Source organism: Pleurodeles waltl, chromosome 4_1 (genome assembly GCF_031143425.1).
Source record: "Pleurodeles waltl isolate 20211129_DDA chromosome 4_1, aPleWal1.hap1.20221129, whole genome shotgun sequence".
Classification (NCBI taxonomy): domain Eukaryota; kingdom Metazoa; phylum Chordata; class Amphibia; order Caudata; family Salamandridae; genus Pleurodeles; species Pleurodeles waltl.
Genome location: NC_090442.1, coordinates 774,106,218 through 774,132,562, shown reverse-complemented (window position 1 = coordinate 774,132,562; position 26,345 = coordinate 774,106,218). Strand labels below are relative to the sequence as shown.

At 45.2% G+C, this 26,345-nt stretch overlaps 1 protein-coding gene across 1 annotated transcript in view; it reads right to left on the bottom strand.

Moving 5' to 3' along the window:
• The window catches only part of LOC138288154 (death-associated protein kinase 1-like), a 238,999-nt gene that overhangs the window by 111,364 nt on the left and 101,290 nt on the right, over window positions 1-26,345 (bottom strand). Inside the window, exons 6-7 of the mRNA XM_069229452.1 lie at window positions 5,557-5,652; window positions 4,240-4,338 (exon numbers count right to left, since the gene is read on the bottom strand). Coding sequence (XP_069085553.1) covers window positions 4,240-4,338; window positions 5,557-5,652 — 195 coding nt within the window. The remainder of the gene's footprint in view (window positions 1-4,239; window positions 4,339-5,556; window positions 5,653-26,345) is intronic.

Here is a 26,345-nt window from a genome sequence, read left to right as displayed (position 1 = left end):
GAGCTGCTCAACTTCAGCTCTACAACTGGCTGTTTTAAACCATGTATGGCATACACGGAATGGCCGCTCAACCTCTGATACGGCTGCTCTGCCTACATTTATGTAATTCAAGCAGTATTTTTTGCTGGACCTTCACCTGTGGTATATTATCCTTGATGCATGTTAGAGCTGAGAGTGACCACAAGGCTCTTGTGTTATCCTTGCAAGCTGATTAAATGACTTTAAAAAGAGCACCAAAATTGGGGGTTGATTTGATTGTGTATCTATGAACATAAGAAGAGTAAAGAGAGTGGTTATCCTCTCTAAAAGTAAATTTCTCCCTGGCATGTATGTGATTGTGACCACTGTCTTAGTTTCCCTTCTTTCATCATCCATTATCAACTACCTAGAATTTTAAGTGCAATATAAATTATTTACATCTTTAAACAATTTCATTACCAAAGAATATAAATCATGCCCTGTGGTTCACAAAATGAACATATGGGTCAATAACCACTGCATGGTGGCAATAAAATGCTTATCAGTGCATGTAAAAGTAAGGAGGAGGGGCTACAGCCCATGCGAGGATAGATTGTTAGAATGGTTTGTTAAAAAAGCTGGTTATTGAAGTGAGACCTTGTATGTCAGCTTTAGCTGAAAGAAGTGCATTCTAATAGTGCATCATAATAATGCACTTTTTATCCATTACTTCATTACATCACAGAAAAATATAAACATTACCAGTGAAAAGGTTTTGCTATATTTGTAATTATTGTTTTTTATTTTACATTCTTTAGCGGCACGTCATTGCCCATAGTAGTCATAATGCTGTTATCAAAACAGAAGTTCATATCCACCCAGATGTATGTGTCCAACTCTTCACTTCATTATATACTGATTTGCCATCTGATATTTTGATAATGTTATAGTTAGGTTTTGATTCTACTTTAGCCAGTACCCTTCACTTTTTCTCTTCAAGACACGCTAAAGACCATATCATTCCACAAACCAGGAAAAGCCCCATGTTTGGATAATATTCTGTTTGGGACCATTTATTTGGGGGGGCTTAAATTAATAAACTGTACAATGCTATTGCAGCAGGAGCACTGATCCCCAGTTCCTGGAAGGGTGGCAATATAATCCCAGAATGGTTAGTACAGTACCCCTCGGAATTACTGTTCCAAAAACCTTATTGATAATGTACAAAATATCTTTAGAAGCAGATTTTGCCTATATTGTTGTTGATTAGCGAAAAGCAAATACTGACCAATTCCAGGCAGGATTCAGGCCAAAGGTTAGCACCCTGGATCAAGACTCACGATTTCTACTTCTTTTGCAGAAAACGGTGGCCATTAAGCGGGAACATCGATGTCTAGCTTTTGGTGATTTTGGGGCAGCTTGTGATCTGGTCCCAAAAACAAATTTATGGAAGGTTCTATAGGGGAAAGGTGACCCGGTGAATTATTTAGTAACGGTAATAATGTGGTTATATTCTGACAATTATGCACCAGTTTGCTGTGGAGCACCTGGATAGCTAACTGACCAATTAACATCAGAAGGGGAGTTCAACAGCTCAACAAGTCAATTGTTGAGATGAAATAACGACGCCCACCACTTGCAGGACAGAAAGTCCCAGCACTGCTATTCGGGGATGACACACTGCTGATTTCCAAAACTCCCAGGGACCTGCAAACTTTGACCAATAATTTCAGCAGGTCTTTGTCTGGAATTCAACGCTATTAAGACCACATTTATGACTTTTAACCCTCGTTGCCTTTCACAGATCTGTCCTTATGGTTGACACTGTGCTAGAGAAAGTCCTTCAATTTGATTATTTCTGAGTCAGGCTTCTTAATTCTTATTGTTGGGCTCCAAAACCTGTAAAAAGTATACTACTTATAACTAATAGAGTAGCCACCATTTTTATAATTTGTTAAATGCTCCAGCTTGTATTCAATATGACCTGCACCGGAAACTTGAACAACCAGGCCAAGTTCTGCCCTGTATGGCTCTGAACTCTGGGGATGTAATATGGATCTTTTGGTGAAGACAGAAATACATTCATTACATGCCTCTTGAAATTAACCCAGAGTGTTCTTATAATTCTGTTATGACTTAACCTTGTTTAAGACCTAAAGGTCAAGTTGCAAATCTTAGGCCTCTTTTACACACGGTACATATTTGGTCAACTGAAGCGCTGGATACATATAAAAGAGCTCTAGTAAATGTTAAAATGTAATATTTTAGTCACACACTTTTTTTTATGTCTTTCAGATTTTAATGTTTTATGGGATACTATTTTGTTTTTGCTGATGGGTCTCTAGCTCAAACTAAGAAAACATTGACTGGTACTGCAATATTATAAAAGATGAAATGTTACTGTACAATGAGCTTATTTTGCTACAAATCTAGTCAAATAATGAGCTGGAAAACTTCCAAACTTCACTATGTATATAGTTTAACATTAACAGTTTTAGACCAATATTAATGACCCAATGTACATTAGAATGCACTATTTTGGTACTATTTTGGCCATATTTCCAAAATATTCTTCGAGAGAGAAGCCACAACCCTCTATGATCCTGCTTTCACACCACACCAACATAAAGCAGTCTTAAAATCCTTCCGAGATATGAACGGCCACAGTGATGTTATGTCAGAAGAGTCAAGAGGGGGCACTGCCAGAGCAAGGAGAATGCCGGTAGAGTTAAAGGGGGCTCTGCCAGAATGAAGGCGGTATCAGAAGAGTTAAGAGGGGGCACTGCCAGACTGCTGGGGGTACAGAGTGTACCAGATGTAGCATTAGGTTTAATATGTATTTACAACACATTGTTTTGTCATGCTGAAGCGGTCCGGCCCAAATGTCGGCACGCCTATCAAGGTGTCCTCAGCTCTGCACTGCTCAGGCCTCAAGCCTTCTAGCCTGGTCCTGATTTATGGAGTCCAGAGGAACCTGTAGTGGCCTAGCCGCCTCCTTTTCTGACCAGGCAACAGCAGGGGTCAGCCACAGGCTTCTATTCCTATTCACTTACTTTCTTAAATAGTAAAGTGTGAAAAGTAATGCATATTGCACCACTGTAAAGAAAGATCACATTTTTCAATTCAGGGACTTCTAGAATTACAAGAATACCAGCGACTCTCCATTCCTGCTCTCCCTGAACACCATATACTATAAAAGGATGACCCTCCATCATCTGCTCAATGTACCCAAGAATGAAAGACATGCTTGAAAGATGTTCACTTCCTCCCAAGCTCTGCATTTGTGCAATGCTGCATTTTAGTTCAAGTCAGTCCACAAAGAATCACGTCCAAGAGTGGGTATTGTGTGTAGGTAAACAGATGAGGCATGAAGTTGAGAATATCCCACCTGTTAGCACAGTGCACTGGTAAATAGACAGCATATGCGGGTACCATGCACTCGTAACAAGATGGCACATAGGCATGGTGTCTAGAAGTTCCCAGTGCTTGTAAACAGACAGCACAGGGTATGAGGTCCAGATATTGCCACACACTGGTACTGTACACTGGAGAGAGCTTGGTGTAGGGAGGATCCTATGCCCTGGCACTGTGTATTAGCAAACAACATGGGGCATGGGGGTCTAGAAGTGCTCAAGCACTAGGTACTGTGCAGTGGTAAACAGCACAGGAGCATGGGGTCTAGAGGCTACCTGCGCTGGTACTGCACACTAGCAAAACTAGCTGAGACAATGGAGTTCAGAGGGTCCCAGGCAGTGCTACAGAGCAGTGCCAAACAGATAGCACAGAGTCATGCAGTTCAGGGCTTCCCAGGCACTACTTTAGTGCATTAGCTTACTTGTTTTCGCCAGTTGACACTTTATACTGCCAAATCATGCTTAAGACATCTGGCCTAATGTTACCTAACTTTTACAATGGATTAAAATGCAGGTGCACATCCCATACATTCTGCCATTACAGCCTATGAATGGCCAAAGATCATATGCAATACAGGCATATGTCTGCAAAGCATATGCGACTATTAAAGCTAATAGTTGCAAAACATATACATGTTCATGTGCCTCAAAACAGGATTGATTCTCTTCTGTCTTGAATACGTGAAGTGGAAGGTGAAATGGATACAGAATCCTGCAAACTCATTTTAGGTCTTTTGAACATGTATACATTATAAGGGATTCTGTTCTATTTTGCGCTTGTGTTGCCATGTGACACACAAAAGATCTCCACCCTCCAACCCATACTTCTTCGCACCATGTGTTAGTTTGAGCTAGTAAGAAGACTCACCTTGTTTCTCATCTTTACATCAGCTCCATGATCTATCAGATGCCGACAGATTAGTTGTGATCCCTGAGACACAGCCATGTGCAGTGCAGTGAGTCCATCCTGGGGAGGAGTTACAAATAGAAATATGAATTCCTAATGAAAGATCTCAGGTTTTGTTGGCTGCTTGTGCCCTAATAATGAATACTCTAAGGATGCTTCAAAGTCACTAATAACAATTTATAAATCATTGAACGGGGCATGAAAGGGAAGGGAAAGAACATTACAAAGAGGATGGAAGAGAAATTTTGAGGTGAAAGATAATAAAAAAATAGATTACGGACCAGATAATATAACTTGGTAAGGATAAAGTGTGGAGCTGCAGTAAAATACTAACGTTTCAGATCTGGAAGAGGGTAACATAAAAAGGGAGGTTGTCAATATGTCTATAGACAAGGGGAGCTTTGTTCTTCTGCTCCAAATCAGTTCTTAAATTCACTCGCCACAAAAACATGTATCTTCAAATCATGCCCCTGAACTTTCTGTCTCCTGCAAAATAAAAAAACATACATAGGGCCAGATGTACAAAATGACGCTGCATTCGCACAGCATCGAATTTGCAAAATCACAGGTTTTGCAATTAGAAAACTGGTTGTCACAATGGACAAAGTGTACTTTGTGAGTCAGTTTTTTCAACTCACAAAATACACTTTGCGACTCATGGTGAATTGCAATGTAAAAGCACCCTTTAAAATTCATTCAGTGACAATCTGTTACTCATGCACGGTTTTCAACAAAACCACTTGACAGGGAATACCTTGTTTACAATTCTTACACAACAGGAATTGATCTTCAGAAGTATAAAAGACAGAGCACATAGTTGAAAGGCCGAGTTGCTTGTTACAGATCCTGTGCTAACCCTGAATCAGCTCCAAAAATAAGTTTTCATTTGAATCAGGACTATTACTAAGGAACAAAGAGTACTCAGAAGGTGTTTGGATCAAATCATGTAAGCAGACTGCATGATGTCTCAGTTTGTGTATCTCCGAACGAGCCAAAATGCTCTTTCAGCTAGTTATTCTCCATTCTGAGGCCCGAAACTTTGAATATTAGTATAATTTTACACCTGGTAAATAGAGCACCAAGTAGTACTATACCAACAGGACAAACTACTATCCAAAATTGTGCCCCAGTGAAAATGAGGCCTAAGTGGGGCCCCCAGGGACTACGACATACATGGGAGAAATAGGTGGGTCTGTGGTCTTTTTCCGTCCTCACCATTTCTGTAAGTACATAGGGAACATTTTACTAGCTTTGCCAGCCTCGCACAGGAAATCTCACCTGGTCTTTTAAGTTGGGATTGGCACCTTTTTCCAACAAGAACTTCACAGCCTCCACAGCTCTTCCACGGACTGCTTCATGTAAAAGAGAGAAACCCTGGGAAAACCAGAGCAGATACTGTTAAAACAAGTGCAATCATATAACTGGCTTCATTTTTCTGTTGATAGCCATCTCATTTGAGGATAGGAAAAACGGGGGAAAGAGAGAAAGAGGGAGCGTGCCCTTCTAAAACTGATGAACAGATTACACCAAATCACAGCAAGCACCGACAAAGCCAATAGCTCTTGCCTATGCAAGAGCTTTTGGCTTTGTAATATGTTTTAGCCATTCTGTACACAAGCTTGGCTACTGTTCAGGATGGCTAAAGATTAGTGGAGAGTGGCGTGGAGTATTGTAGAGTGGAATGGCAAAAAGTGAAGTCGAGTGTCACAGAAGCGAGTGGCATAGAATGTTGTTACTGGAGTAGTGACACAGAGTGGTGTCACATAGAGTGACGCACAGTTGAGTAGCACAGAGCAGATTGGACTGGTGTAGAGTGCATTGGCATAGAGTGTTGCAGAGTATAGTTGGCCTAGAGTGCAACGCCACTGAATTCAGCAGCGTACAATGCAGCATCGAAGAATGCAGTGGAGTAGATTAGAGTGCAGTGGTGTGGAGTGGTGCAGAGTGGAGAGGCATAAAGTGCAGTGGCATAGAGTGGTGCAAAGTAGAGTGGAGTAAAGTGGTGCAGAATAAAGTGCAGTTGCACAGCGTGTAGCTGCATAGAGTGGACTGGTGCAAAGTGCGGTGGAGTAGAGTGGTGTGATACAAAATAGAGTGACGCAGAGGGCAGCTGCAGGGAATGTAGTAGTGCACAGTAGAGTGGCATAGTGTGCAGTGTTGCAGAGTAGTGTGTCAGAGCACAGATGTGTAGAGTGGTGAAGAATGGTGTCGAGTCTAGTGGCGTAGAGTGGAGTTGTGCTGAGTAGAGTGGCATAGAGTGCAGTGGTGTTAAGTACAGTGGTGCAGAGTAAAATGTAGTGGTGTAGAACAGAGTTGTGTAGAATAGAGTGGCATAGAGTAGAGTGGACTGCTGTAGAGGGCATTGGCACAGAGTGTTGCAGAGTGCAGTGGCGCTGAGTGCAGCAGCAAAGAAATCAGCAGCTTACAATGCAGCGTCGTAGAATGCAATGGTGCAGATTAGAGTGCAGCATAGAGTGGCATACAGTGCAGTGGCGTAGAATACAGTCTTGATCAGTGCAGTGGTACAGAGTACAGTGTTAAAGAGTGCAGTGGTATAGAGTGGCATAGAGTGCATTGGTGTAGAGTGCAGTGGCGTAGAGTACAGTGGCACAGAGAGCCATGTCGTAGAGTACAGTGGTGCAGAGTAGAGTGCAGTGGCATTGAGTGCAGCTCATAGAGTGTAGTTGTGTAGAGTAGAGTTTCAGAGTGAAATGGCATCGAGTAGACTGGTGCAGAGTGGAGTAGAGTGGCATAAACTGCAGTGGTGTAGAGAAGATTGTTTCAAAGCAGAGAGAAGTGGCGTAAAGTGGAGTACTGCAGGTAGAGTGCAGTGGCGAAGAGTGTAATTGCAGAGAGTAAAGTGGTGTAGAAGGCAGTGGTATACAGTGCAGTAGTGCAGAATAGATTAGAGCGGGGTACAATGGTTTGGCGTGGAGTGGAGTGGTACACAGTATAGTGCATTGGCATAGCGTGCTGTGGTGTAGAGTGCAGTGTTGCAGAGCATCATAGAGCGGAGTGGCATAGAAGGGAGCTGTGCAAAGTAGAGTGGACTGCAGTGGTGTAGAGTGCAGTGATGAAAACGGTGGTGTAGGGTAGAGAGGCGTAGTGTGAAGTGCCACAGAGTGCAGTGGCATAGAGTGGATTGGTGCACAGTACAGTGCAGTGGCCTGGAGTAGTGTAAAGTGGAGTAGTGTAGAGTTGAGTGGGTTCCATAGGGTGATGCAGAGTAGAGTGGAGTGGTGTATGACAATGTGTGGAATTGGCATCACGCAGAGTATTGATTTATTTTGTATTTGGTTCAACCGCACTTCAGAATTAACAAAAAATGTGCTTAATTTGTGCTTTCCTAATTCTCATATACCCCGAAATACTTACAGTTAATTTGAATGTTGTGTGCTAGAAAAACCCCTTTTGTAGCCCCATTTTACAGCAAAATTGTCACATAAATCCTCCCACTTTGAAGCCAGAAAAAGAAAAGTAACCATCAATCTCCATCGGAATACTGAGCCTGACATTTGACTTCTGTCTTTGAATACACAACACATGTGACAAGATAAGAAGTGGAACATGAATTACAGGCGTGCTTACAGAAAGGAACACGTGTGGAAACATACAAAGAGAGTGAGTGAAAAGGCTTTTGTCCTTGGGAGGGAAGAACTCACACTGGACAGCTTAAAACAAATAAATCCAGTAAATAGAACGTGAGAAAATGTGAGCAACAGGAGGGATGCATTCTTAGGGAAGCTTTCTGTACGCTCTCAAATGTCTTTAGCAATCCAGACAGCTACAATGTCTGTGGACGTCAACCTAAAAAACTTTCCAGGAAGAAGCTGAGGTGGATGAGACTTTTTTTTGGAAAGTTCCCTGGAGAATCGTCGTCAAGAAGTGGAGTCAAAGTTATTAGCAAATTATATATATATATTTTTTTTTGAGCCCCCGTTTCCTCGGCCCCTGCTTGACGGATCACCCCGAAACTATCCATGTGCACCAAAGAATCACTGGTCCACTTTTTATTTTTTTTAACCTTTCGTGAAGCCCTCGTTGGGCGAGATGCCTTGGGCATCTAAGTTTTGAATGCGGGGGGGGGCACCTGCCCCCCCTCCCTGCTTCCCCGGGGACCGCCACCTCCATGGGAAACAAGTTTAAATCCAATGTGGGGTGGTGGGGGGGGGGGGGGGGGGGGGGTGGCGCTCAGTTCCTGCAGGATGAGGGGAGCCAGCTAGGACTGCAGGGTGGATGGGATGGAAGAGAGAGAGAGAGATAGCTTGCTATTGCAATAGTCTCTCCATGCAATGACTTCAAAGAGTTAGACTAGCAAGATGTTCGGTACGAATGTTCTAGTTAGTTTGGATGGAGAGCAGAACAAAGTCACTTCTGGCCTAGTGGTCAAGGTCCTGTGCTGTCACTCGGTAGGCTGTAGCGTCGAATCTTAGTATCGTTTGCTAGTGTGTTTGTTTATTTACTAGTGTTTGGACTGTTAAACCTTCCTAGTGATGGAACATTCATGTTTCTTTCCAATCACATGCATGGGTTGACTGTCATAGATATGTCTGAAAGCATCACAGTAAGGAGTCACATATGGCCTAAAGGTTAAGGTCACAGACCCTCACACTAAAAGTTGAGGGTTCTACTCAAAGTGTGCCCATGGTCATTTTCCTTCTTTCATTTCTTTTAACCTTAATTGACAAATACATTTTTCTTTTAAATTTGTCCAGAAATATCCCATTCTAAGTATATCATTCATCAAAGCCTTAAAAACTCTGAATCTCTCTCCCTCTCTTTTTCTCTCTCTCTTTCAACAAACCCACTCACAGATCCAATAAGACACTGAAGTACTTACTCTCAAACCCAGACAGACACTCTCACAGTCACTCTGCCACATTTATTCCCACACTCAGAGAGACAGGCCGTGTGCAGCATGGGGTTGGGTGGTTAGGGGGGTTGGCTGCAGCATATGGCCACAAGCCAGGCCCCTCAGCCAACCTGTGCAGGTTTGGGTGGTTATAGCGGTTGGCCACAGGCCACGCTCTGTGGCCAACCCCTGCTGTACACAGCTTTCAGCCATGCACAGCACGGGTTTGGGTTGTTATAGGGCCTGGCGCTGCTGCCAAAGGCCTCTGCGCATGGCCGAAGGGAGTGCGAGGCAGTGGTTAGATTAACGTATAGCAATAAAAATTACTTTATGTTAGGATGCTGTGCACCCCTCCAACCCTTTAAAATATATGTGGCCCTGGGGATTGAGTCCGTAGAGCCATAAAAAAAATAAAAACGACCTTGGGGGATGGGGTCACCAGAGCTAAAATAGGCTCAGGGAGGAGGGCTGTGCCCCCACTTTAAAAAGATACAGCCGTTGGGGATGGGGTCCCCAGGGTCTGATAAGGCTACAGGAGAAATGCAACGCGGCCCTCTTCCCCTTTAAAACAAAAAAAACGGCCCTGGAGGATAGGATCTCCAGGGCCTAAAAAGGCTCGGGGGAGGAACCATGTGGGCGTCCTCCACTATAAAGTACATAGAGTCAGAGGGTTTGGGTTGGCCAGTGCCTAGTGAGGCTCAGAGAGGAAGCAAGGGGGCAAGTGGCCACCTCCCATTTAAAAAAATAAATAAAATAAAGTCCCCAGGGGACGGAGTTCCCAGGGATAGGCTGTGTGACCAATCCTCCGTTGTGTATGACCGAAAGCCCTGCGCAGCATGGGATTGGCTGCCATTGGGGGATAGGCCATAGGGCTTGGCCACATGCCAGCCCTTGTAGCCAACTCCCCTCTGTGCACAGCCAAAGTTTTTGCATGGCGTGGGGTTGGCTGCATGAGGGGAGTTGGCTGCAGGCCCTGTGGGCACCCCCTTGCCGTGCATGACCAAAGGACCTGCAAAGCGTTGGGTTGGCTGCATTTGGAGGGTTAGGCCAAAGTGCCTGACCACAGGCCAGGCCCTGCTGCCTACCACCTGCCACACACTATAACTTGCACTCTTGCCATGCACTGCTAATTAGTCCACAAATTACATCACTCATAACATCTTTTATGACATCATTGATAAAATCACTGAAACATTTGTAATTATTCATAATTTGAAATTATTAATGAGGGGAGCAAGTTTAGTTACTTGAGGTAACTATAACCATAACTATAAGTGGTTACTTTCGATGGTTTTGTGTGTGTAAAACCTTAACCTAACTATAGCGTCCCTGTATCCTTTGGTTTTTAGCAAACTAAAAAAAAATGTAATTCAATTTCTAACCATAACATCCCTATAACCTTTGTTTTTTTCAGTGAATTTCTAGTTTTTGTTAATGTGAAGCTAATCCAACTGCTGCTGTGCCTTCGGCCGTGCAAGGAGCGGGGTTGTGCAGAAGGTGCCCTGCAGCCAACTCTGCATGCAGCCAACCACAGGTTGTGTGGTTAGCCGCAGGACCTGGCCTGCAGCTGACTCCCCACATGCCTCCAACACCACGCTGTGGGTCTGTGAGTGTGTGTGTGAGTGCCTGTACGGGTGTGTGTGGTTGTGTGAGTGCGTGTATGAGGGGTTTCGTGGATCTGAGTGGGTGTGTGAGTGGCTGTGTAGATCTGTGGAAAGATGGCACATAAGGAAACTGCTATAGTAGGTCTTATAATTGCAAGTATTCAAGCCCTACAATAGTATTAGCCCTAAAATAATCAGAGAGGCTATTATTTAAGCTCTTACATAATGAGATCGCTGCTAAAATTTGTCGTCGCACTACATGGCACCAAAGGGACAAGTAGGTTTTTTAATAGCACAAGTAGATTTAAGAAGTAACCTGTCCCGTGGACAAGCAGATATTTTATTAAAATTCGACATACTTGCCCACCGCATCCCAGTTCAGTCCACAGCACTCCAATTCAATTAATGGGGCCTACCCCACTCCAATCAACCCCATCCCAATTCATTCCACTCAAATCCAATCCACCCTACGCCACTCTATGACATTCCATGACACTAACTTTTAGCCATGCTAGACAGCAGCCACACTGGTGTACAACATAGCAAAACATATTGCCAAAGCCAATAGCTCTTGTATAGGCTAGACCTACTGGCTTTGCCAATGCTTATTATGTTACTGTCAATCCTAGATATTTTATAAAGCCCAAATCTGCAAAATCTCTTGTTGTTGCTGTCACAAGGACTCATGATCATTTTCATGTAAGAATACATTTAAACAAGCCTGTGCTGAACCTTACCGTAAAGTATTCAGCAATACAAATGCATCAAATATGTCATTAAATCTTTTTTCCATCTCTCAAACCCAGCAGCTCTTTAATGACAAACTGTGCAATTGCACGTCTAGCAAAAATATGATGTAATTTAAAAAAAAATATTATAATCTATGTAGTAAGTTACTATTTTGTTCAACCAAAAGCATGGACTATGCAGTACCATTTCTGATAAAATATGAAAGCATAAATGCCACTTTGTGCTTGGGTGCACGAAATACCAAAGCTTGGCATAGAAAATGACTACTTTATTGGTTAATAAAACTTCCTAATATTTGTGGATCATCTACTTGTGCCCTGAAGTAACTATAATAACAGTGTTGTCATGAATGAGGGCATTTCCGATGTTGCAGTGATGTTATTAATGGTGTCATGGAACATGTCACAAATTATGTAGTATGTGAGGTAATTAGCAGTGCACAGCAAGGGTGAGAGCTATAGTAACTCTAGGGCACGAGTTACAGTTACTTGAAATAACTATAACTGGTGAATTTCAGTAGTTTTGTTCCCCTTTGTTCACATAACTATAACGTCCCTTTAACCTTTTGTTTTTTTCCAAAGAATCAGGTCCTGCACCCAATCCCACCGACACAGGCCCTGCATTAAAGCCCGCCACCCCAGGCCCTGGGCCCAAATGCCCCTCTCCGCTGTGCATGGGTAGCTATGTCAATTAACAATATAAAAGGTGTCAGTTTAAGTAAGACGGACTTACTGGCTTTGTAAAAGGCTAAACACACCAAAATACTAGGTACAGGGTATATTTGATTTATCAAGGCGTAAGCACAATAACATATATAAAGCAGACCTACTGGCTTTGTCAAAAAGTCACTAATAATGATAATCAAATGTATGTTTAGTTAAATTACACATTGCAAAGTGTAATAACAGTGATTGTGATAAAATGTTTTTGGTAAAGCCCTTTTAAAAGAACATTAACATATGTTTGAGTTTTTAAACTTTTTTTTCAGGCCACAAAGTGCAACCACAAAACCAACTACTAGAGGTCCTTGCACTCTAGATGAAGAGCATATAGCTCCAGGGCGGAGTGCTTTGAAAGGATATGGTAAGCTCTTCTGTGATTCAATCACCTAGGAGACTTGCTGTGTTGTTTTAATGTTGTTGGGGTGCTGCTGCGCTCCTGGCAGCCCCCACAACATGTAAAAATGTTTAGGGTGCCCCCACCTTTTCTAGGGGTGGGCATTATGGGGCACTCCTTGCCGGAGCAGTGAAGAAAAAATAAATGAGTTGCTTCTTCCACTCATATATTATTCTTTTGCTCTTTTAAAAAAAAAAAATTGGGTTCCCGATTGCCCATCTGGGACACCCACATCTTTCATTTTTTGCTAGGGATTATGGAGGGGGGCGGGGGCAGGCCTTGGGGTGCACGCCATCTTTACTCTGCCCTCCTACATGTTTTTCTAACTCTTTCCTAGGACACAGGACTGAGTCTCTGAGAACTTAAGGCAGCTGCCACCACATCTTTCTTCATGTGGTGGCAGTCAGATCTAATACTTAGAGCTGTTGGCTACTCGGATCCTCTGTGGCATGAAACAACATTTTTGAGCCTTAATTTCTGCAAAACTACTTAACAGATTTACACTAAACCACAAAAGGGCGCTTTCTGGACCAACATCTTGCTTTCTGCTAAATTTGGTATAATTCCATTCAGCCATTTGGCTGTAGCTGTGTCTAATTTTCCTATGGATAAAGGAATGGGGAAAATGCCTTTTAGGACAAATATCTCCCCTAACCCTTTCTCAGCTCCCACTTGACAAATCATCCTAAAACTTTTCAGGAAGGAGCTGAGGTGACAGACTTTTTTGTGGAAAGTTTTGTGAAGATTCGGCAAACAGCACCAAACTAATAAGCAAACCAAAAATACATAAATAAATAAATACAAAATTATATATATACATATATATATATATATATATATATATACACACACACACATACATTTAACGCAGGTTAGAAGCAAGTTTTGATGCAATATATATATATATAGATATATATATATATATATATATATATAAATATATATATATACACACATATATATATATAACCATAGTGGCAGTGAACACTAGGTAGTTATTATAGTTAGGACTATGTTTCCATAGAAAAAGCATTTTTTGACTTGCCTATTGTAGGAAGTTGGCTCTGTATGTGCTATTTCAAAGTAAGGAATAGCATGCACAGAGTCCAAGGGTTCCCCTTAGAGGTAAAATAGTGGTAAAAATAGATAATACTAATGCTCTATTTTGTGGTAGTGTGGTCGAGCAGTAGGCTTATCCAAGGAGTAGTGTTAAGCATTTGTTGTACCTACACATAGACAATAAATGAGGTACACACACTCAGAGACAAATCCAGCCAATAGGTTTTGTTATAGAAAAATATATTTTCTTAGTTTATTTTAAGAACCACAGGTTCAAATTTAACATGTAATATCTTGTTTGAAAGGTATTGCAGGTAAGTACATTAGGAACTTTGAATCATTTCAATTGCATGTATACTTTTCAAGTTATTGACAAATAGCTATTTCAAAAGTGGACACTTAGTGCAATTTTCACAGTTCCTGGGGGAGGTAAGTTTTTGTTAGTTTTACCAGGTAAGTAAGACACTTACAGGGTTCAGTTCTTGGTCCAAGGTAGCCCACCATTGGGGGTTCAGAGCAACCCCAAAGTCACCACACCAGCAGCTCAGGGCCGGTCAGGTGCAGAGTTCAAAGTGGTGCCCAAAACGCACAGGCTAGAATGGAGAGAAGGGGGTGCCCCGGTTCCGGTCTGCTTGCAGGTAAGTACCCGCGTCTTCGGAGGGCAGACCAGGGGGGTTTTGTAGGGCACCGGGGGAGACACAAGCCCACACAGAAATTTCACCCTCAGCAGCGCGGGGGCGGCCGGGTGCAGTGTAGAAACAAGCGTCGGGTTCGCAATGTTAGTCTATGAGAGATCAACGGATCTCTTCAGCGCTGCAGGCAGGCAAGGGGGGGCTTCCTCGGGGAAACCTCCACTTGGGCAAGGGAGAGGGACTCCTGGGGGTCACTTCTCCAGTGAAAGTCCGGTCCTTCAGATCCTGGGGGCTGCGGGTGCAGGGTCTTTTCCAGGCGTCGGGACTTAGGTTTCAGAGAGTCGCGGTCAGGGGAAGCCTCGGGATTCCCTCTGCAGGCGGCGCTGTGGGGGCTCAGGGGGGACAGGTTTTGGTACTCACAGTCGTAGAGTAGTCCGGGGGTCCTCCCTGAGGTGTTGGTTCTCCACCAGCCGAGTCGGGGTCGCCGGGTGCAGTGTTGCAAGTCTCACGCTTCTTGCGGGGAGATTGCAGGGTCTTTAAAGCTGCTCCTTGAAACAAAGTTGCAGTCTTTTTGGAGCAGGTCCGCTGTCCTCGGGAGTTTCTTGTCTTTTTCGAAGCAGGGCAGTCCTCAGAGGATTCAGAGGTCGCTGGTCCCTTGGAAGGCGTCGCTGGAGCAGAGTTCTTTGGAAGGCAGGAGACAGGCCGGTGAGTTTCTGGAGCCAAGGCAGTTGTTGTCTTCTGGTCTTCCTCTGCAGGGGTTTTCAGCTAGGCAGTCCTTCTTCTTGTAGTTGCAGGAATCTAATTTTCTAGGGTTCAGGGTAGCCCTTAAATACTAAATTTAAGGGCGTGTTTAGGTCTGGGGGGGTTAGTAGCCAATGGCTACTAGCCCTGAGGGTGGGTACACCCTCTTTGTGCCTCCTCCCAAGGGGAGGGGGTCACCATCCTAACCCTATTGGGGGAATCCTCCATCTGCAAGATGGAGGATTTCTAAAAGTTAGAGTCACCTCAGCTCAGGACACCTTAGGGGCTGTCCTGACTGGCCAGTGACTCCTCCTTGTTGCTTTCTTTGTTCCCTCCAGCCTTGCCGCCAAAAGTGGGGGCCGTGGCCGGAGGGGGCGGGCAACTCCACTAAGCTGGAGTGCCCTGCTGGGCTGTGACAAAGGGGTGAGCCTTTGAGGCTCACCGCCAGGTGTTACAGCTCCTGCCTGGGGGAGGTGTTAGCATCTCCACCCAGTGCAGGCTTTGTTACTGGCCTCAGAGTGACAAAGGCACTCTCCCCATGGGGCCAGCAACATGTCTCTAGTGTGGCAGGCTGCTGGAACTAGTCAGCCTACACAGACAGTCGGTTAAGTTTCAGGGGGCACCTCTAAGGTGCCCTCTGGGGTGTATTTTGCAATAAAATGTACACTGGCATCAGTGTGCATTTATTGTGCTGAGAAGTTTGATACCAAACTTCCCAGTTTTCAGTGTAGCCATTATGGTGCTGTGGAGTTCGTGTTTGACAAACTCCCAGACCATATACTCTTATGGCTACCCTGCACTTACAATGTCTAAGGTTTTGTTTAGACACGGTAGGGGTACCATGCTCATGCACTGGTACCCTCACCTATGGTATAGTGCACCCTGCCTTAGGGCTGTAAGGCCTGCTAGAGGGGTGTCTTACCTATACTGCATAGGCAGTGAGAGGCTGGCATGGCACCCTGAGGGGAGTGCCATGTCGACTTACTCGTTTTGTCCTCACTAGTACACACAAGCTGGCAAGCAGAGTGTCTGTGCTGAGTGAGAGGTCTCCAGGGTGGCATAAGACATGCTGCAGCCCTTAGAGACCTTCCTTGGCATCAGGGCCCTTGGTACTAGAAGTACCAGTTACAAGGGACTTATCTGGATGCCAGGGTCTGCCAATTGTGGATACAAAAGTACAGGTTAGGGAAAGAACACTGGTGCTGGGGCCTGGTTAGCAGGCCTCAGCACACTTTCAATTGTAAACATAGCATCAGCAAAGGCAAAAAGTCAGGGGGCAACCATGCCAAGGAGGCATTTCCTTACACAACCCCCCCCCAAACGAAAGAGGATGAGACTAACCTTTCCCAAGAGAGTCTTCATTTTCTAAGTGGAAGAACCTGGAAAGGCCATCTGCATTGGCATGGGCAGTCCCAGGTCTGTGTTCCACTATAAAGTCCATTCCCTGTAGGGAGATGGACCACCTCAACAGTTTAGGATTTTCACCTTTCATTTGCATCAGCCATTTGAGAGGTCTGTGGTCAGTTTGAACTAGGAAGTGAGTCCCAAAGAGGTATGGTCTCAGCTTCTTCAGGGACCAAACCACAGCAAAGGCCTCCCTCTCAATGGCACTCCAACGCTGCTCCCTGGGGAGTAACCTCCTGCTAATGAAAGCAACAGGCTGGTCAAGGCCATCATCATTTGTTTGGGACAAAACTGCCCCTATCCCATGTTCAGAGGCATCTGTCTGCACAATGAACTGCTTAGAATAATCTGGAGCTTTTAGAACTGGTGCTGAGCACATTGCTTGTTTCAGGGTGTCAAAGGCCTGTTGGCATTCCACAGTCCAGTTCACTTTCTTGGGCATTTTCTTGGAGGTGAGTTCAGTGAGGGCTGTCACAATGGATCCATATCCCTTCACAAACCTCCTGTAATACCCAGTCAAGCCAAGGAATGCCCTGACTTGAGTCTGGGTTTTTGGAGCTACCCAGTCCAGAATAGTCTGGATCTTGGGTTGGAGTGGCTGAACTTGGCCTCCACCTACAAGGTGTCCCAAGTAAACCACAGTTCCCTGCCCTATCTGGCATTTGGATGCCTTGATAGAGAGGCCTGCAGATTGCAGAGCCTTCAAAACCTTCTTCAGGTGGACCAGGTGATCCTGCCAGGTGGAGCTAAAGACAGCAATATCATCAAGATAAGCTGTGCTAAAGGACTCCAAGCCAGCAAGGACTTGATTCACCAACCTTTGGAAGGTGGCAGGGGCATTCTTTAAACCAAAGGGCATAACAGTAAACTGATAATGCCCATCAGGTGTGGAGAATGCTGTTTTCTCTTTTGCTCCAGGTGCCATTTTTATTTGCCAGTACCCTGCTGTCAAGTCAAAGGTACTTAAGAATTTGGCAGCACCTAATTTATCTATGAGCTCATCAGCTCTAGGAATTGGATGAGCATCTGTCTTGGTGACAGAATTGAGCCCTCTGTAGTCCACACAAAACCTCATCTCTTTCTTTCCATCTTTGGTGTGAGGTTTGGGGACTAAGACCACTGGGCTAGCCCAGGGGCTGTCAGAGCGCTCAATTACTCCCAATTCCAGCATCTTGTGGACTTCCACCTTGATGCTTTCCTTAACATGGTCAGACTGTCTAAAGATTTTGTTTTTGACAGGCATGTTGTCTCCTGTGTCCACATCATGGGTACACAGGTGTGTCTGACCAGGGGTTAAGGAGAAGAGTTCAGGAAACTGTTGTAGGACTCTCCTACAATCAGCTTGCTGTTGGCCAGAGAGGGTGTCTGAGTAGATCACTCCATCTACTGAACCATCTTTTGGGTCTGATGACAGAAGATCAGGGAGAGGTTCACTCTCTGCCTCCTGATCCTCATCTGTTACCATCAACAGATTCACATCAGCCCTGTCATGGAAGAGCTTAAGGCGGTTCACATGGATCACCCTCTTGGGGCTCCTGCTTGTGCCCAGGTCCACCAGGTAGGTGACCTGACTCTTCCTTTCTAGCACTGGGAAAGGGCCACTCCATTTGTCCTGGAGTGCCCTGGGAGCCACAGGCTCCAGAACCCAGACTTTCTGCCCTGGTTGGAACTCAACCAGTGCAGCCTTTTGGTCATACCAAAACTTCTGGAGCTGTTGGCTGGCCTCAAGGTTTTTGGTTGCCTTTTCCATGTACTCTGCCATTCTAGAGCGAAGGCCAAGTACATGGTCCACTATGTCTTGTTTAGGCTCATGAAGAGGTCTCTCCCAGCCTTCTTTAACAAAAGCAAGTGGTCCCCTTACAGGGTGACCAAACAGAAGTTCAAAGGGTGAGAATCCTACTCCCTTCTGTGGCACCTCTCTGTAAGCGAAAAGCAGACATGGCAGGAGGACATCCCATCTCCTTTTGAGCTTTTCTGGGAGCCCCATGATCATGCCTTTTAATGTCTTGTTGAATCTCTCAACTAAGCCATTAGTTTGTGGATGGTATGGGGTAGTGAATTTGTAAGTCACTCCACACTCATTCCACATGTGTTTTAGGTATGCTGACATGAAGTTGGTACCTCTGTCAGACACCACCTCCTTAGGGAAACCCACTCTGGTAAAGATACCAATGAGGGCCTTGGCTACTGCAGGGGCAGTAGTCGACCTAAGGGGAATAGCTTCAGGATACCTAGTAGCATGATCCACTACTACTAGGATATACATATTTCCTGAGGCTGTGGGAGGTTCCAGTGGACCAACTATGTCCACACCCACTCTTTCAAAGGGGACCCCCACCACTGGAAGTGGAATGAGGGGGGCCTTTGGGTGCCCACCTGTCTTACCACTGGATTGACAGGTGGGGCAGGAGAGGCAAAACTCCTTAACCTTCTGGGACATATTGGGCCAGTAGAAGTGGTTGACTAACCTCTCCCACGTCTTGGTTTGTCCCAAATGCCCAGCAAGGGGAATATCATGGGCTAAGGTCAGAATAAACTCTCTGAACGACTGAGGCACTACCACTCTCCTAGTGGCACCAGGTTTGGGGTCTCTGGCCTCAGTGTACAGGAGTCCATCTTCCCAATAGACCCTATGTGTTCCATTTTTCTTGCCCTTGGACTCTTCAGCAGCTTGCTGCCTAAGGCCTTCAAGAGAGGGACAGGTTTCTTGTCCCTTACACAGCTCTTCCCTTGAGGGTCCCCCTGGGCCTAAGAGCTCAACCTGATAAGGTTCAAGCTCCAAAGGCTCAGTTCCCTCAGAGGGCAGAACTTCTTCCTGAGAAGAGAGGTTCCCTTTTTCTGACTGTGTTGCAGTTGGTTTCCCAACTGACTTTCCTTTTCTCTTGGTAGGCTGGGCCATTTTTCCAGACTCCAGCTCTACTTTTTCACCCTGTGCCTTGCATTGTGCTCTTGTTTTTACACACACCAGTTCAGGGATACCCAGCATGGCTGCATGGGTTTTTAGTTCTACCTCAGCCCATGCTGAGGACTCCAGGTCATTTCCAAGCAGACAGTCTACTGGGATGTTTGAGGAGACCACCACCTGTTTCAGGCCATTGACCCCTCCCCATTCTAAAGTTACCATTGCCATGGGATGTGCTTTAGTTTGATTGTCAGCATTGGTGACTGTATACGTTTTTCCAGTCAGGTATTGGCCAGGGGAAACCAGTTTCTCTGTCACCATGGTGACACTGGCACCTGTATCCCTCAGGCCCTCTACACTTGTCCCATTAATAAAGAGCTGCTGCCTGTATTTTTGCATGTTAGGAGGCCAGGCAGCTAGTGTGGCTAAATCCACCCCACCCTCAGAGACTAGAGTAGCTTCAGTGTGGACCCTGATTTGCTCTGGGCACACTGTTGATCCCACTTGGAGACTAGCCATTCCAGTGTTACCTGGATTGGAGTTTGGAGTGGAACTTTTCTTGGGACAGGCCTTGTCTCCAGTTTGGTGTCCCGACTGACTACAGTTTCGACACCAGGCCTTTTTGGGATCAAAGTTTTTACCCTTGTACCCAGGATTGTTTTGTGAAGAGGCTCTGGGCCCACCCTCCTGTGCAGGTTTTTGGGGGCCTTTAGAAGACTCTTGACTATTTTTATTTTTGGCTGTCTCACCACCTTTCCCCTGGGGAGGTTTTGTGACCCCTTTCTTTTGGTCACCCCCTGTGGAAGTTTTGGACACCCTAGTCTTGACCCAATGGTCCGCCTTCTTTCCCAATTCTTGGGGAGAAATTGGTCCTAGGTCTACCAGATGCTGATGCAGTTTATCATTGAAACAATTACTTAACAGGTGTTCTTTCACAAATAAATTGTACAGCCCATCATAATTACTTACACCACTGCCTTGAATCCAACCATCTAGTGTTTTTACTGAGTAGTCTACAAAGTCAACCCAGGTCTGGCTCGAGGATTTTTGAGCCCCCCTGAATCTAATCCTATACTCCTCAGTGGAGAATCCAAAGCCCTCAATCAGGGTACCCTTCATGAGGTCATAAGATTCTGCATCTTTTCCAGAGAGTGTGAGGAGTCTATCCCTACACTTTCCTGTGAACATTTCCCAAAGGAGAGCACCCCAGTGAGATTTGTTCACTTTTCTGGTTACACAAGCCCTCTCAAAAGCTGTGAACCATTTGGTGATGTCATCACCATCTTCATATTTAGTTACAATCCCTTTAGGGATTTTCAACATGTCAGGAGAATCTCTGACCCTATTTATGTTGCTGCCACCATTGATGGGTCCTAGGCCCATCTCTTGTCTTTCCCTCTCTATGGCTAGGATCTGTCTTTCCAAAGCCAATCTTTTGGCCATCCTGGCTAACTGGATGTCCTCTTCACTGGAGTTATCCTCAGTGATTTCAGAGGTGTTGGTCTCTCCTGTGAGGGAACCAGCATCTCTGACTATTATTTTTGGAGTCAGGGTTTGAGAGACCCTGTTCTCCCTAGATAGGACTGGTAGGGGGGAATTTTCCTCCAAGTCACTATCCTCTTCCTCTGAGTTGCCACCCTCAGAGGGGTTGGCCTTTTCAAACTCTGCCAAAAGCTCCTGGAGCTGTATTTTGGTAGGTTTGGGGCCCATTGTTATTTTCTTTATTTTACAGAGTGACCTTAGCTCCCTCATCTTAAGATGGAGGTAAGGTGTGATGTCGAGTTCCACCACAGTCACATCTGTGCTAGACATTTTGCTTCTAAAAGTTGGAATACTTTTTAAGAATCTACAACTGGTTCTAGAATCTAATTCAAACTTTTACAAACTTTTAAACTCTAAAAGAAATGCTAAACAGGATCTAACACAAGGCCCTAGCAGGTCTTTTAAGAATTTAGAAAACTTTTCAAATTGCAAAAATCAATTTCTAATGACAATTTTGGAATTTGTCGTGTGATCAGGTATTGGCTGAGTAGTCCAGCAAATGCAAAGTCTTGTACCCCACCGCTGATCCACCAATGTAGGAAGTTGGCTCTGTATGTGCTATTTCAAAGTAAGGAATAGCATGCACAGAGTCCAAGGGTTCCCCTTAGAGGTAAAATAGTGGTAAAAATAGATAATACTAATGCTCTATTTTGTGGTAGTGTGGTCGAGCAGTAGGCTTATCCAAGGAGTAGTGTTAAGCATTTGTTGTACCTACACATAGACAATAAATGAGGTACACACACTCAGAGACAAATCCAGCCAATAGGTTTTGTTATAGAAAAATATCTTTTCTTAGTTTATTTTAAGAACCACAGGTTCAAATTTAACATGTAATATCTTGTTTGAAAGGTATTGCAGGTAAGTACATTAGGAACTTTGAATCATTTCAATTGCATGTATACTTTTCAAGTTATTGACAAATAGCTATTTCAAAAGTGGACACTTAGTGCAATTTTCACAGTTCCTGGGGGAGGTAAGTTTTTGTTAGTTTTACCAGGTAAGTAAGACACTTACAGGGTTCAGTTCTTGGTCCAAGGTAGCCCACCATTGGGGGTTCAGAGCAACCCCAAAGTCACCACACCAGCAGCTCAGGGCCGGTCAGGTGCAGAGTTCAAAGTGGTGCCCAAAACGCATAGGCTAGAATGGAGAGAAGGGGGTGCCCCGGTTCCGGTCTGCTTGCAGGTAAGTACCCGCGTCTTCGGAGGGCAGACCAGGGGGGTTTTGTAGGGCACCGGGGGAGACACAAGCCCACACAGAAATTTCACCCTCAGCAGCGCGGGGGCGGCCGGGTGCAGTGTAGAAACAAGCGTCGGGTTCGCAATGTTAGTCTATGAGAGATCAACGGATCTCTTCAGCGCTGCAGGCAGGCAAGGGGGGGCTTCCTCGGGGAAACCTCCACTTGGGCAAGGGAGAGGGACTCCTGGGGGTCACTTCTCCAGTGAAAGTCCGGTCCTTCAGATCCTGGGGGCTGCGGGTGCAGGGTCTTTTCCAGGCGTCGGGACTTAGGTTTCAGAGAGTCGCGGTCAGGGGAAGCCTCGGGATTCCCTCTGCAGGCGGCGCTGTGGGGGCTCAGGGGGGACAGGTTTTGGTACTCACAGTCGTAGAGTAGTCTGGGGGTCCTCCCTGAGGTGTTGGTTCTCCACCAGCCGAGTCGGGGTCGCCGGGTGCAGTGTTGCAAGTCTCACGCTTCTTGCGGGGAGATTGCAGGGTCTTTAAAGCTGCTCCTTGAAACAAAGTTGCAGTCTTTTTGGAGCAGGTCCGCTGTCCTCGGGAGTTTCTTGTCTTTTTCGAAGCAGGGCAGTCCTCAGAGGATTCAGAGGTCGCTGGTCCCTTGGAAGGCGTCGCTGGAGCAGAGTTCTTTGGAAGGCAGGAGACAGGCCGGTGAGTTTCTGGAGCCAAGGCAGTTGTTGTCTTCTGGTCTTCCTCTGCAGGGGTTTTCAGCTAGGCAGTCCTTCTTCTTGTAGTTGCAGGAATCTAATTTTCTAGGGTTCAGGGTAGCCCTTAAATACTAAATTTAAGGGCGTGTTTAGGTCTGGGGGGGTTAGTAGCCAATGGCTACTAGCCCTGAGGGTGGGTACACCCTCTTTGTGCCTCCTCCCAAGGGGAGGGGGTCACCATCCTAACCCTATTGGGGGAATCCTCCATCTGCAAGATGGAGGATTTCTAAAAGTTAGAGTCACCTCAGCTCAGGACACCTTAGGGGCTGTCCTGACTGGCCAGTGACTCCTCCTTGTTGCTTTCTTTGTTCCCTCCAGCCTTGCCGCCAAAAGTGGGGGCCGTGGCCGGAGGGGGCGGGCAACTCCACTAAGCTGGAGTGCCCTGCTGGGCTGTGACAAAGGGGTGAGCCTTTGAGGCTCACCGCCAGGTGTTACAGCTCCTGCCTGGGGGAGGTGTTAGCATCTCCACCCAGTGCAGGCTTTGTTACTGGCCTCAGAGTGACAAAGGCACTCTCCCCATGGGGCCAGCAACATGTCTCTAGTGTGGCAGGCTGCTGGAACTAGTCAGCCTACACAGACAGTCGGTTAAGTTTCAGGGGGCACCTCTAAGGTGCCCTCTGGGGTGTATTTTGCAATAAAATGTACACTGGCATCAGTGTGCATTTATTGTGCTGAGAAGTTTGATACCAAACTTCCCAGTTTTCAGTGTAGCCATTATGGTGCTGTGGAGTTCGTGTTTGACAAACTCCCAGACCATATACTCTTATGGCTACCCTGCACTTACAATGTCTAAGGTTTTGTTTAGACACGGTAGGGGTACCATGCTCATGCACTGGTACCCTCACCTATGGTATAGTGCACCCTGCCTTAGGGCTGTAAGGCCTGCTAGAGGGGTGTCTTACCTATACTGCATAGGCAGTGAGAGGCTGGCATGGCACCCTGAGGGGAGTGCCATGTCGACTTACTCGTTTTGTCCTCACTAGTACACACAAGCTGGCAAGCAGAGTGTCTGTGCTGAGTGAGAGGTCTCCAGGGTGGCATAAGACATGCTGCAGCCCTTAGAGACCTTCCTTGGCATCAGGGCCCTTGGTACTAGAAGTACCAGTTACAAGGGACTTATCTGGATGCCAGGGTCTGCCAATTGTGGATACAAAAGTACAGGTTAGGGAAAGAACACTGGTGCTGGGGCCTGGTTAGCAGGCCTCAGCACACTTTCAATTGTAAACATAGCATCAGCAAAGGCAAAAAGTCAGGGGGCAACCATGCCAAGGAGGCATTTCCTTACACCTATATTTTTGGCACCGTTTGACAAATCTTCACAACCTTTTACAAAAACAAGTGTTCTGGTGATTCTTGTTGCGCACAAAATGTTTCGGGGTGATCCTTCAAGGAGGGGCATAGAAAATAGGGGGGGGGGGCAAACAAGTTGTATTTCCCATGTTAATTCTCATAGGACCTTTAGACACGACCACAGACCAAACAACTGGACCGAATTACATTAAATTTGGCAGAAAGCTCGGTTTCAGTATGCAGCTTGAACTTTTGGTTAGTTGGTATAAATCCGTTCAGTAGTTTGTGACAAATTTAAGGAAATCCAAATGTGGATCTCTGTTAGGGACAACTTCGCTAAAGATGACAAGCTTGTGCAGGGAAATGCACAGCTCTGACTAGCCAACAATTTAACCAAGAAGTGCTGGCAGCCATTTTGGGACTTGGCTTCAGCCTAGGCCCTAAAAAAAGTGAAAAAAAAGAAAGGGGGCCAGGGTGGAGACCCTAACACCTTAGCTCATGCACTGCTAAATTACAGCACTCATGATAACATAATTGATAATAACAATGTAATATTAGAAGTAAAAAGTTTCATTAAAAAAGTGTGAATGGGATGGTGCGAGTTATAGTTACCTTAGGGAACAAGTTATAGTTACTTGAGATAGCTCTAACTATAGCAAGTGAATTTCTATGGTTTTGTACATTTAAAATGTGAGCCTAACTATAACATCCCGGTAACCTTTGTTTTCAAGGTGAATATATATATGCATATATGTATATATATATATATATGCATATATGTATATATTTTTTTTTTTTTTTTTTTTTTTCACTGAAAAAGCCAAAGGTTACAGGGACGTTATAGTTAGGAAATAGAATTTGTTTTCAAAAACATATAAATTCACTTTAAAAAAACAAAGGTTACAGGGACGTTATAGTTATCAATGAGTCATGAGTGCTGTAATTTGTGGGGAAAATTTGCAGTGCATGGAGAGGTTGTGAGTTACTAGTTAACTCAGGGCAATAGTTATAGTTACTTGAGATATCTCTAATAATAACAGGTGAATTTCTATGTTTTTTTAATGTAAAGTCATTTTTATTACTATACGTTAATCCAAACACTGCTGCACACGTCCTTCGACCATGCATGTCCCCACCGGTTGCCCGGAAGCCCTGCATGCATGGCAGGGTGTCAGCAAGGTCTGGCCTGTGGCCAGACTCTGCAGCCAACCCCCCTAACCAACCAACCCCATGCTCCGCACAGCCTTTGGCCATGTGCAGCAGGAGATGGCCGTGGCCTGTCCCTCTGGTTGCGAGAGGGTGTATCTGCATATGAGAGTGGCTGTGAGACTGTCTGTCTGGGTGTGAGAGTGGGTGCATCAGTGTCTTAGTGGGTGTGTCAGTGTCTGTGTGGTTCTGACAGTGGATGCGTTAGGGTTTCAGTGGGTCTGTAGATGGGTGTGTGAAAGTATGAGAAGGTCTGTAAGTGGGTGCATGAGTGTCTGAATGGGTCTGTGAGTGGATGTGTTAGGGTCTGAGTGGGTCTCTGAGTGGATGTGTGACAGTGAGTGGGTCTGTGAGTGGGTGCATAAGTATCTGAGAGGTTCTGAGTGGATGCATGACTTTCTGAGTGCTACTTTGAGTGAATGAATTAGTGTATGAATGACTCTCTCAAAGTGTTTTTTTTGTTGCTGATATTTGCAAATTCATTTCAACGATATACATCGTGGGCATGGAGTCGCGTGGCCCCTGCATCATATGTATTTAAATCCCCGGGGAGGTGGCTTTCCCTGGGCTGCAAGGGGGCCATGAGGCCCCCCCATTCAAATTTTAAATACCCGCATGACCTCTTCCACCTGGGGTTTTTAGAAAACAAGCGCAGGAGTGCACGCTTGTTTTTAATTTTTTCTATTTTCTATTTTTAAACTAATGCTTTTTTGCTCTGGGGGGCTCCCTCTGGAACCCCAGCACCAGGGCTAAGGGGTTAGGGTGACTCTACGCTGACCCCTTTTGTTTTATTTTCATCATTTTTTTTTTTAGGGACTCAGCTGAAGCTGAGGCACAACATGGCAGCCAGCACTTCCTTGTTGAAGTGTTAACAGCCAATCCGATCTCAGCACAAGATCGGGAGGGTTTGCGGAGCCTTTACATCCCTATATATTCAAATTTGGATTTTCTTTAATTTCTCAAAAACTACTGTGCGGATTTACACCAAATAACAACAAGCAATTGCAATACAATAGGTCTCCCATTAGCAAG